The sequence below is a fragment of the Cnephaeus nilssonii genome, assembly GCF_951640355.1.
Source record: "Cnephaeus nilssonii genome assembly, chromosome: 11".
Taxonomy (NCBI): Eukaryota; Metazoa; Chordata; class Mammalia; order Chiroptera; family Vespertilionidae; genus Cnephaeus; species Cnephaeus nilssonii.
Genome location: NC_137082.1, coordinates 82017083 through 82029793, shown reverse-complemented (window position 1 = coordinate 82029793; position 12711 = coordinate 82017083). Strand labels below are relative to the sequence as shown.

The window sequence follows — 12711 nt, the reverse complement described above, 5'->3', positions numbered from 1 at the left end:
AAAGCAGAGACCTGGCTGAGGCTGCAGTGGGCTCTCAGGTTGTAGATTCAGTTACTGGGCTGTTCAGGGTTGGTGGGGGAAGTGGTTGAATTGGCCCCTCCATGCCCAGGCCACAGAGATTCCACCCAGCTGGCCGTCTCCGCATTCTTCTCTCATGTGATCATCCCTCCCCCGCCCCCTGCCCTTGCCCACTCCCCGCTCCATCGGGAATGACTGACCACAGGCCGTCGGGCTGCCTCGTCTCTTCCACAGGTGCAACCTACCCCCCATCTCAGAGAAGTACACCATGGATGTGGGGGTGAAGACGGACGTGGTCACTGTGAACCCCAGCATCATCACAGAGAGGTCAGTGGCCCTCGGTCTAGACCTGTGGGGTCCAGTAGAGTAGCCACTGGCCACATGTGGCAACTGGCACTGAAATGTGGCCAGACTAGAGTGAGATGTGCCATCTGTAAGTGGAACCCCCCCCCCCCCCCATTTCCAAGATGTAACATGAAAAAGAGGATGGGCCCTATCTCAGGAAATTTTTATATCGATTATATGTTGAAATGATAGCACTTTGAGTATATCAGGTTAAATAAAATATATTATAAAAATTAATTGCACCCATTTTTCTCCTTGTTGAAATGTGCTTTCTAGAACATTTAAAATTACATATGTGGCCTGCATTATATTTCTTTGGGACAGCGCTGGTCTAGACCAGTGGTCGGCAAACTCATTAGTCAACAGAGCCAAATATCAACAGTACAACGATTTTTCAATTTTTCTTTTGAGAGCCAAATTTTTTTAAACTTAAACTTCTTCTCATGCCACTTCTTCAAAATAGACTCGCCCAGGCCATGGTATTTTGTGGAAGAGCCACACTCAAGGGGCCAAAGAGCCGCATGTGGCTCGCGAGCCGCAGTTTGCCGACCACGGGTCTAGACTGTCCTCACCTAGCGCTGGGTCAGAGCTCCCAGTGTGTGAGGGGAGGGCGGCTCCCTATGCAGTGTGTCCAGGCAACACGGGAGGAGCCCCCTGCAAAGACCTCCCCCCACCTGGCTCCCTCCTGGGATCTGTCTGTCTGGGAGGCCTCGGGGGAAGGGGTTCATGTGTTAAAACGCCAACCTCTGTGACACCATCCAGGTCAGATGAAGGGTAAGAGGAGGGGAAGTTAAATTAGGTCAGAGGCCCAGGAACAGGGACAGTCAGCAGAGTGAAGGAGCATTTGACACCTGTGAGGTGAGCCAACCTGAGGGCTGTTTAATGTAAAAGAAAGAGGAGTGCGGGGCTGCTGGTGGGGAGAGGGGAAGGCGGAGAGAGCAGGCAGCTGGTTTGAGATCCATTAGGATCTTAGGGAAGCTGGGACAGGTGAATGCCCCCAGGGCTCCAGGGAAAGCCTCCACTCCCTCACCATCCCACTGAGCCCACCCCGGGCAGCCTCGGCCACGTGAGTTCAGCATTGCCCTCCCCTGGCAGCCACACACTAGATATCTGTCCCTTTGGGTCCAGACTGTCCTCTCCTGCACCCACTTGCAAACATATACCTGTCCCAGGGACGCCTAGACATTCCTCGCTGAGGTGACTGAGATGAAAGGAGGCAGGGATGGCCCTTCCCTCCTTTGAAAAGACCCGAGGGTGCAGGGCTGGGGAAGCCAGGGCGCAGGGCCTGGGGGCAGGGGCGCCAGGGGCGCGGGTGGCCGACCCTCTCGCTTGCGCCCCGCCCAGGTTCCACAAGCTGGAGAAGTGGCGGCGGCCCTTCTACCGCGTGCTGCAGGGCTACGAGAACGCGTCCGTGCTGCTGCCCGCCTTCTACAACACGCGCAACACCGACGTGTCCATCCGCGTCAAGTACGTGCTGGACGACTTCCAGGCGCCGCAGGCCGTCTACTACTTCCACCCGCAGTACCTGGTCAACGTGTCGCGCTACTGGCTCGGCCTGGGCGTGCGCGCCAAGCGCATCAGCACCGGCCTCATCCTGGCCACGGCCGCGCTGGAGCTGTGCGAGGAGGTGCACCTGTTCGGCTTCTGGGCCTTCCCCATGAACCCCGCGGGCCTCTACATCACTCACCACTACTACGACAACGTCAAGCCCCGGCCCGGCTTCCACGCCATGCCCTCCGAGATCTTCAACTTCCTGCACCTGCACAGCCGCGGCATCCTCCGCGTGCACACGGGCACCTGCAGCTGCTGCTGAGGGCGCGCTGGCTGCCTGCCCTGCCGGCCGCCCCGCCCGCCCGGCCCCCCAGACCCTTGCTCCTCCTTTCCCTCCTGCGCCGGGCAGGGCAGGGCGAAGGTCTGGCTAGCAGGCTGTCTGTCACCACCTGGTAGTTCAGCTTCATGCTTGGGACCCACCTGTGGGCCCGGAGACGGGCGTGGGGTGCGGGGCAGAGTCAGCTCTGTGCTGGGTATCCTGGGTCTTGGTCTGGGCCCCGTGTCTCTGCTCGGCCCACGGTGGCATGCTGCTGGGGATTGCCCGTGAATAAAGCACATTTCCACTCAATGTTAGCATCCAAGAAAGAAAGCACACTGGATTGGCTTTGTCACAGCTAAAGGAAGGCCCCACGGAGGATGGAGGAGAGAGATGGCAGATTTAATTCAGACTTTGGTCTCCTGAGTCTTATTCCACGGCCTCAGCCCTGATTTACTGTCTGGAATCTCAGAGCTTAGCGGCCAGCTCAGCCGCCAGACCTTCCTGTGAAGACAGAATGTCCCAGAGAAGTCCAGAGACTTACCAGCCAAGGTTACACCTACTGACCGAGCCCATTAAGTGACGTGGTGAGAGCTAATGCGAGGCCTGTGTAAGGATCTCCGCAGAGACCCCAGCAGCTGAGGAAAGCCACACCGTTTCATACATATCTTCACACACACAGTCTTGGTGCCTCCGGGTTCAATCCTGCATCTGATCTTTTGGTGAGAAGAACATAAACCAGACCAGCCATTTGCACTAAGGTTTTCAAGCCAATGTTACCGACTCATAAGCACTCAGTGATTTGCTTCCTTTTCTGGCTCCTTATTTCCAGCTCTGTTTTAACCAGGAGTTATTTATAAGACCCGTTCCTCTTTGTGTTCCTGAATACTGGATGCCGCTACGTCGTGTTCCTGAAAAGGAACTGTAAGGCTCGGGGATGAACTGAGTAAACGGTGAGCTTGGCAGCCGGAAGCCCATCATGGCCCCGGACACCAGCATCACCGAGGGACCTACCGCACAGGCGGGACCACCCACGTGGCCAGCCAGACAGCCTTCACACACATGTGCCCGTTGCGCCTGCACTGTGGAAAGTTAGCTGTGTCTAGCTGAAAGGGATCAACATGTCATTTCACAGCTGAAATTCATTCCTTTTGCTTCCGGCGTGATGTTTCCACCATTAACGCGGCTGTGCCGGATGGACACCATTGATAAATTGCCTTAGAACTTAGCTTTGTAGAATCTTAGAATGTTAGTCCTGGGGAGGACTTCAGCCCCCTCCCTCCCTTTATCCTTTCTCCCTCCCTCCTTCTCTGCTGTCTCCCCCCTCCCTTCCACCTCCTTCTCTCTCTCCTTTTCTTCCCTCCCTTCTGTAAACATGCCTATAGCTTTTTTTCTGTTTTGATCTGGGCTTGGGCTTGGACATGATGATGAATATGGACACATCTCATTTTATTGCACTTCACATATGTTGCGTCTTTTTTAAAAAATATATTTTTATTGATTTCAGAGAGGAAGGGAGAGGGAGACAGATGGAAACATCAATGATGAGAGAGAATCATTGATCCGCTGCCTCCTGCACACCCCCTACTGGGGATCAAACCTGCAACCCGGGCATGTGCCCTTGACCGGAATCAAACCCAGGACCCTTTAGTCCGCAGGCTGATGCTCTATCCACTAAGCCAAACCAGCCAGGGAAAGATGTTGCGTTTTTCACAAATTGAAGGCAAGACCCTCCACCATCAAAAAGATTACGACTTGACTTAACGTTTATTGCTGTTGTATCTCTCAGCAGTATTCAGTATCAGAGGCATGCCTTTAAGGGTGGTATCTCTGACTCTGGGGCTGGAGGGCAGACCATAAGCAAATCCCAATCCCACCTGCTGGGTGCCCTGAGGAGGAGGGGGAGGAGCTGTGGGAGCACAGCTGGGAGCAGGGCCTCTCATCTGATCACCTCACTTACAGCAGAGCAACGGGAGACAGGAGAGTGCAGGTGTCGGCCTGGCCTCCAGGCTCAGTCCAGGGCTCTCTTGGCCTTGGCCTGTGCTTCGTGTTGGCAGGTCATTACAGAGAACGTGTTCCAGGCACACGCTGTTCTAGATGCTGACCTCCCCCCTTCATTCTGTGTTCTGAAAAAGCTTCAGGCTGCTCCGAGGCTCGGTCTGCTTTTCGGCACAGCAGGGACGTAGCCAAGGAGGGAAGGTAGGCCGGTCCGCGGTAAACGGGGAAAACTGCACAAGGACAGCGCATGCTATGCTTTCTTAGGTTCTGCCTGTGTCTCCCAAGGAAGGAGCTTCTGGGAAAGATTCTGGTTTCCTGAGGTTTCCAGCCACATGACTGTGGTTCATTGAGCCCCGTTCTGGAAACCATGGCATGCTGGAACTGGAAGGCTCTTAACGATCATAATGCCCACTTAACGAAACAGGCCCAGAATGGAGAGGTGACCTGGGTCAACTCAGGCCTGGGACTCTACCGATGCCTTCTGTGGACAGACCCTCCACCTGAAGCGTGTTCCAGGAGGGGTAGTGTTGGGGAGCTGGAGCCTGGGGGAGCCACACACCAGGGTTCTCACACTGAGGTTGTGGGGAGCTGGTGTTGGCCCAGCCAAGGCCCTTGTAGGAGCCAGGGATGGAGCATGGGGAGTCACCCCAATATAGGAGCTGGGTTTCATGGCTCATGGCCCTATTCCTGCCCATAGGTTTCAAGGCAAGTCTCTTTCTCTCCCTTATGGTCTCAGTGTCCTCATAAACAACCAGAGGCTTTGATCTCTAGGGTCTGTATAATCTCTAAATTTTTTTGAGACATTTGTGATGTATGGGGTCTAAGCCATAAATATTTATGATTGCACTATCTAAGATTTACTGTGCTCATTCTCGGGCCCAAGACTGAACACTTAATTTTCATTATTTCCTATAGTCATCACAGGACCCCCTTAGGTTAGAAGATTCCCATTAGAAAGGTGAGGAGACTGAGGCTCAGAACAATTCAGTGACTGGCCCATGGTCAGGCACCCAGTGGAGGAAACTGCACCCAGGTCTGTAGAACCCCAAAGTCTGTGCTCCAAACCTCTGTCTTAGCCACTTCCCATCCAGAGGGATCCTGATCGAGATGTCACTGCATGTACTGGACCCTGCTCTAGGGACACATGCTCTGAGAGGCTGTCATGGGTCTGGAAGACAGTCTGTGCTTATAGGGGCCCCCACCCTCTTCCCACACCCTCCCTCTGGCACTGGAGGGGAGCTGAGGCCATCTCCACATTTTGCAGGTGAGCAGAGATGACCAGGAAGGGTACACATTAAATGACACCATGGTGAGTGACTTGCCCAAGGCCACATGGCCAGCTAGTGCCTCAACTGGGATTCACCCCATTTCCTGCCTTCCAGGTCACGCTCTTTCTCCTGCAGCCAATGTTTGTAGGAAAACGTTTTTCAAAGGCTCAGAGAGACCTGGGCATACACTCGGAACTCTTAACATGTTCCTCTCAGCCTTGTCCCTCTCCCACCCTGCGGTGTAGACTACCAGTTAAATTCTTATTTAGGGCAAATTGATGCTCCACAGACAAAACATAATCACATCTTCCTTTGTGCTAAATCCACTGCCCCAGGGTTGAAAGGCAGCAAAAAACAAGTAAATGACTTGGTGCCTAGCCAAGCCAACAGGAAGGTGGCTCAAGGTCGGATGCGGCCTCTGAGACCCGTCAGCGATGCTGTCACGGCAACTCTGCCCGCTTGTCACCTGGGGCTGCAGAGAGCCTGTCGCCCTTGACTTTGCTGAGCATGGGGAGGAGGCAGGGACAGTGCTTTCTGACAACTGAGGGCAAGCACAGAACTGGCTTCAGCCAGGTATTTAACCAACATTTATTGAGCACTCACTTGGTGCCAGGCATTGTGCCAGGTGCTGGGGAACTGTGGTAGTGATGAGCACAACATACCCCCTGCCCTCCTGGAGGTGGCGGTCTGGTGGAAGTGTCCAGACACTGAACCAAGAGTCCTACACGCACGCACAAGAGCTGTGCTAAGTGCTGGCATATCCCGGCTTGGGGACAGTTATCAAGAGAGAAGGACAGGCCCAACTCCATCCTGAATTCTGAAGGTTGGCAGGAGAAAGTTGATAATTGCCGAAGCAGTGACCACTTCTCAGGCCTCATTGTCAATATCCATGTGACATGTGACAGGCGTGGCCTCTGGTCTTCGAGTTTTCTTCTCCTTTGTTTCCTCACAAACCACCACCCCCTCTCCCCCAACTTGCCTCCTGCCTCCCTAAATGCTCCCACTGAGGCCCCTTGGTGATTCATCTTCTGTGATGCCACTTCAGGGCTTTCTTCTCCTTTGGGGAACATTCCTTCAGAAATCTCATCTGTTCACAGCCTCACGTCTCTTCTGTCCTTGCATCTTAACCTCCTTCCCTGCAGGCTGGTCCTCTCTCTGAGCATCAGAAACATGCTCACCATGGCCTCCTGAATGTCTGTACCTGCATGGCATCTAAACCTCAATATGTCCTCAACTGGTGTAGTTAAAAGGACAAATGGGACCCCATATCACCTCCTGCCATTTACTAGCTGGGTGACTTTGGAGGAGCTGCTGAAGCCCCTGGAAGCTCAGATGAACGAGGCCAGGTCACTAGCTTCAACCGTGGCAAGGGTCAAGTGAAATAGTGTTGCACGATGCCTAGCATGGTGCCGGCACAAACTAGACACCAGTGAGCACAGGTTCCCCCGCCCTTCTCCCTTCCCCAGTCATTCCTCAGTGAATGGCTCCACCTCACTGATGGCCACTCTACCTCAAACCTGGGTCGCCCTTTGCTCTTCATTCTCCCTCACCTCCTGTGTCTATTTGTTCTCCAAATCAAGTCAATTCTGACTCATAAATAGTCCTTGAATTTATTCCCTACTTGCATTCCTTCTGCCCTAAACGCAGGCGCATCTCACCGATCTTCTGCTTCCAGAGAATTACCTTCTGGAAATACCTTTGGTGGAGTCCATTGCCTGCCTGGACCATATAGTCCCAGATTCCTTACCCAGACATGCAGGGCGTGTTCCCAGCTGGCTCACTCCCTTCCCAGAGACCCTCCTGCCCCTGCTCCCCACCCCCCTAGTACTCCTCAGGCGCTGTGCTTTGTATAGCTGTTGGAAATGCCTGATTGGCCCACACCCCGCCTCCCTCTGTCCTCTCCTTCACTCTATCACTTTTGCAGATGATGTTAGGTTGTGGTCCCTGCGTTCTCCCCTCTGTGCTTCTGCCCCACTCATCACTGACTTCTGTTAATTCACCCTCATAGCACATGGCATGGGCATCCTGTGTCCTTGGCCCAGGGTCTGTCCTTCCCCAGGGGCAGCCTCCTAATCTGGCTCATCTTAGTGCCCCTGCACTGGCACAGAGCCGGGTGTTTACTACAGCAATAGGGCCTCTGGTTACCTAGTGGGTTCCAGGGGTCAGGAGACCCAGTTAATAAACTGAGTAACGCCCTACAAAATTGTCAGCTTAGGCGAGCCCCTGTTGGTTGATTTTTGCCTAGTACCATCTATGTGGGAAGCACTGAGCTGCATAGACACCCCCGTCTGTCCTCGGAGCCCAGGAGGCCGGGACATCTGTGATGTGGTGGCTTGTGGGCTCATCACCCAGTCTCTGCTCCCCTCTTTGTTTCCATTATAATCCTGCTCATCTGCCTCTTGCCTGCTAACCAACCCTCTTTCTCTAGTTTAAACTAAAGAAGGGAAAGGCATTTTTTTCTTCTCTTTTTCCCTTTTTCTTCCCTCCTCTAAACCGTATAGAGTTGTCAGGATCTTGTATCACTGTGCTGAGGTGCTGGCTGGTAATGAGGGATTTATCAAGAGTGACGCCAAAACCAGTGGACTGAGAAACAGCTGAGCTGAGCTTTGCAAATGCCTGCTGCAGAGGCTCTGTCCTTGGCGGGAGGGGATGGTGCTGCTCTGAGCTCAGCACTCACCCCGCCTCTCCCTGCCACCAGGGCACCCTCCTCAAGGAGGCTGCTTGTGGTGCAGGGTCAGGTGAGGCCAAGCGAGGGCTGTGCTGGTGGCTGGTGGCTGGGGCGTGCCTTCTGTTGTTCTGTGGAGGTCGATCACACCCTGTGAGGTGTCCTGGGAAAGCAGTGTGTACTTCAAAGGGTGGCCTGTAGGTCGCCTGTATGGAAACCCCTGGGTGCTTGTTAAACCCCCACCCCTGTACTCAGAGCCTGGGGAGGTGGGGGTGATGCCGAATCAGCTTGTGTGACATCCCAGGTGGTCCTGGCGCCATGACCGCTAGAGAACCATGCTCTGCACTGCCTGGGGTTCCGCGGCTGCTGAAAGGTGAGGGCTGGTGTGTGGCTTGACGTGCAGACTGGAGTCTTAAGGGAGGAAAAGAGAGCAAACAAAACCTGGCACACAGCCCAACTTCTGCGTTTTCCAGAAATATAAACATAATATACAGCCCCCTATTAAACTAGCAACAAAAAGTAACTGCTCAGGGATCTAACATTTACGAAATCTGTTTTGGCCTTGACACTATCAGAGATTTGTGTGGTGTGTGTGTGTGTGTGTGTGTGTGTGCGTGTGCGTGTGTGTGTGTGCGTGTGTGTGTTTCTCATTTTTAATTGTGGTAAAACACACATCACATAAATTTATCATCTTAAAAATTAATCATTTTTAAGTGTGCTATCAGAAGTGTTCAGTATATTCAGAGTGTTGTGCATCCCATATCCAGAGCGCTTTTCATCTTGCAAAACCAGAACTGGACACCTCTTCAAAGACAAGTCCCCATTCCCCTCTCCCCCAGCCCCAGTAACCACCATCCGCTCTCTGTCTCTGTGCTTTGACCCCTCTAGGTTCCTCCTGTAAGTGGAATCACACAGCATCCGTCTTTTGGTGGCTGGCTTGTGTCCTGCAGAATCACTTAGATACGGGCTGTTCTCAAATGACGGGGCCTGTTCTCAGTGTCCCTGTAACAGGATTATGCTTTTGTTTTTGCCTGGAGCAGTTGTCCTGGGTCCTCGGTGGGTCCCTGGCTTCTGGCGCTTGGGCACTTTTGCTGAGGGTCAGAACAGACCTGGTCTCGCTTCACCAGCTGGGCTCAGCTGTCCTGGCAGCCAGTGTCCTGAGGCAGCCCTGCTCATCTTTTCTAAGTCTTTGGATATTTCCCCTGTGTAGTCTTTTCATTAAAAAAAAAAAAAGAAAAAGAAAAAGAGAGAGAAAGATATACTACCCCAACATAGCTCTTGGCACAAAAGCCAGAAATCAGTGATGGGCACGCTTTCCGGTCGGGGGATGGTTCCCTTGGCAACCAAGTAACTTATTTCCTTCAACTAATTGACTTGCTCAGCTTTGGGGTAAATGTTTTATTTGCTCTAGAACTGTGGTTCTCAACCTTGTGTGCACATTAGAATCAACAGGGGTCCTGGCCCACTGGGGTCAAAGTCGGGCCCAGCGCACTGCCTGCCCCCCGCCATGGAAAACAAAGGTGGAAGGTGGTGATGAGGAAACGTGGGTCCCACAGAAACGGGTTGGGGTTCACACCCATTGGCATCGTGCTCTTCCTGCCTTTCCCACCTTCCTTTGGAAAGGGCTCAGAGGTGAAACCAGCTGGTTGGTACCTGGTTTCTGCCTCCATCTCTCCTCCCTCCAACGGGAGGCGAGTCTCCCCTCCCTGGGAGGATGCCCAGCAGTGCGGTCCCAGTGTGAACTCTATCCCTGGGGCAGCCCGAGCCGCAAAGTTGTAAGAGGAGGAAATGGTTGCTATTTTATTGAAACAAAGTCCAAGCACACCTTGCTTCCCAGGACCACGATCCTGCAGGTTCGCTCAGCCCACAGGGAGCCGGGGACTCTGAAGGAAAATTAATCTGGAGCTCCTGAATCCACACTATAAAGCTCTGCATCAAAGACCAGACATTTTGCTGACAGCAAATCCCTTATGGCGTCCACTTTAATCTTCGCTTCAGTTCCAGTGACCTTGGTTCTGGTGTCTCATGATCAAGTAAACGAAGAGAGTGGCAAGAGGTGTTAGATATAGCAGAGGTGGCAGCTAGTAGCCAGATAGCAACGGCATAGAAAAGACCAAAACTCTGTATCTCAGAAACTACCAAGTGATCTGAGGCTGCTTAGTGGAGGGGCAAATAGTTCAGGGAGGGGCAAATATCCTATATAATTACACTCTAATATGCTAAGTGTCCAGTCGGCCGTTCAACCAATCAAAGCATAATATGCTAATAATATGCTAAGGCCACTCAATTGCTTGCTAAGATGTGCACTGACCACCAGGGGGCAGATGCTTCGACCAGTAGGTTAGCCTGCTGCTGGGGTCCGGCCAACAGGGACTAAGCGAGACAGGCTGGACACGCTCTGGAGCCCTCCCATGGTCCCTCCCTGGCTGGCCAACCTCCCGCGTCCCTCCCCAGGCCCCAATCACACACTGGTGGGGTCCCTCAGCCTGGCCTGCACTATCTCACAAACCGGGACCCCTCAGGGGATGTCAGAGAGCCGGTTTCAGCCCAATCCTGCAGGCCAGGCCGAGGGACCCCACTGGTGCACGAATTCGTGCACCAGGCCTCTAGTGTCATAATAACTCCAAGGGCTGCAAAGCATTTCAGATCTGTTCACCCTGAGATGTCCACGTCAAGCTAAGACATGAAAACCCTCCAACACGGTTCAGCACACTGCGGCTAAGAAGGGAAAGGAGCCTCTTGTCCACTTTATAATTATTTCTGTCCCCAAACACTTAAAACACATTCATAGCAAGCTTGGTGCTTAAGAGCTTAGCCCTCTGCCATCTTGAAGTTCAGGTAGGTGAAGCATCCACGGTGCAAACTCTTTGGGACGTACATGTTCCCTCTGACATTGCCATGCTCTCTGCTACCCCTCCCCCAAGACAGAGGGAGAGGAGGGGAGACATGCTCCTGCACATTCCCTGCAGGGGAGCCTGCAGTGTGGTCCCCGGTTCACGGTCTGTGGCTGTGGCCAGGGCAGCCTCTTTCTGCCTCTGCTTCCACCTGTGTCCTTGTTGCACGTGGGAGGGGGTCAGACCTCCGCTGGGGCCAGAGCTGGCTCTGCAGTGACTCAGGCCTGGGTTCATTTGTGAATTGAAGAATATGACTTTTTTTTTGTTCCCATAGATCAAGCATGTCAAACTCGCACCCGCTGGCCATGAGTTTGACATGCTTGCCATAAATGAACACTTCTACTTTTTTTTTTTTTTTTAATCCTAACCCGAGGATATTTTTCCATTAATTTTTAGAGAGAGTGCAAGGGAGGGGGAGAGACAGAGAGAGAAACGTCAATGTGAGAGAGACATTGATTGGCTGCCTCCCACATGTGCCTCGATCAGGGCCGGGGATGGAGCCTGCAACCAAGGTACAGGCCCTTGACTGAAATCGAACCCGGGACCCTTCAGTCTGCAGGCCGACAATCTATCCACTGAGCCAAACTGGCTAAGACCTTCTACTTTTTAAACACCTTCACCATCCCTTTTCTCACGGGGCCTCCCTGTATTCCTGAGAAGAGGGTGACAGGCCCAGAACCATGACAGGGGTGTGCCCAGGTCACACGGGGCTGGCGATGGAGCGCTGGTGTTGTGCCCAAGCTCCTAAGGGGCAGGAGGAGGTGACCTTGTCCTGCTGTAGCTCCCATGGTCCTTCTGCTTTCTTCCCTGAGGTGTTGTTAGGCTGATCTGGAGTCTGGTCCAGGCCTCAGGCCCTGCCCAGCGTCTTTGTGGAGGGGCCTGTTTGGTATTCATTTCTCTCTAGTTCCCAAACCCTGGGCACCCAGGGCACCCAGGGCCAGCAGCATGGGGTGGCCTTTCCTGGGGGTGGGGGAGTGGGAAGGGAGGCAGATACTGGAGAGTCCCTGAAGGCCACAGGCCTGAGCAATGGGGGGCTGTGGAGGGAGTTGGCATTAGGCTTGTGATGCCAGCCCCCTGGTGGTGTGCCGTGTGGAAGGAGGCTGGTGGGTCCCAAGCCACCGCTCCTGCCCGCCCCCCAGGGAGCTAGCAGGACCCTTGGCCCCCACTCTGACCGGCTTCTAAGCAAGCTCCTCCACTCAAGGTTGCTTTGGGGGACAGCTGTTCCTCCCCGGGACTCCCACACTCTGCACACACATTGTAGGGGTGCAGCTAGGCTTGGTGCCTTACAGATTCCTTTTCTGGACCTGTCTACACCCCCATTCAGAAAGCCATACTCTTCTTCAAAGCCGTGTTGCTTGAGCTATGAAACAGATGTACAGGTATTTTTTTAAAAACTAACCTTTAACTCAATGAACATCCAATGGGTTATTCAATGGCACAGAGGAGTCAATCTCCTGCCACCTCACTCCCCAAATGAAGCCGGGACAGACGGTGAGGTCAGCAGATGAACGGGGTGAGGGGTGGGGGTGGGCTTTCACTGCAGCCATGTGCCCACTGCCCTCACGTGGCTTCAGCCAGGCCTGATGTTAGTTCCCTGCCTTGGGGCCCAGGTGAAGGCAGCCAGCGGAGTCTGTCCCTGAGAGGTGGTGGCACCAACTCATCCCTGAGTGGCCTCCTGTGTCTAAAGAACAAGTGGCCACGTGGCCGTGACCGTCA

General features: G+C 53.6%; 1 protein-coding gene across 4 annotated transcripts in view; it reads left to right on the top strand.

The window, feature by feature from the left end:
* Positions 1 to 12711, top strand: part of ST8SIA5 (ST8 alpha-N-acetyl-neuraminide alpha-2,8-sialyltransferase 5) — a 53518-nt gene extending 40807 nt beyond the window's left edge. For 3 of the 4 annotated variants that reach the window (XM_079784979.1, XM_079784978.1, XM_079784977.1), the window contains 2 exons: positions 253 to 345; positions 1708 to 6550. In XM_079784979.1, the coding sequence (XP_079641105.1) occupies positions 253 to 345; positions 1708 to 2176 (562 nt within the window). In that variant the 3' untranslated portion in view covers positions 2177 to 6550. Of the gene's footprint in view, positions 1 to 252; positions 346 to 1707; positions 6551 to 12605 lie in introns of those variants that run through there. The other variant, XR_013814238.1, reaches the window with a different exon arrangement.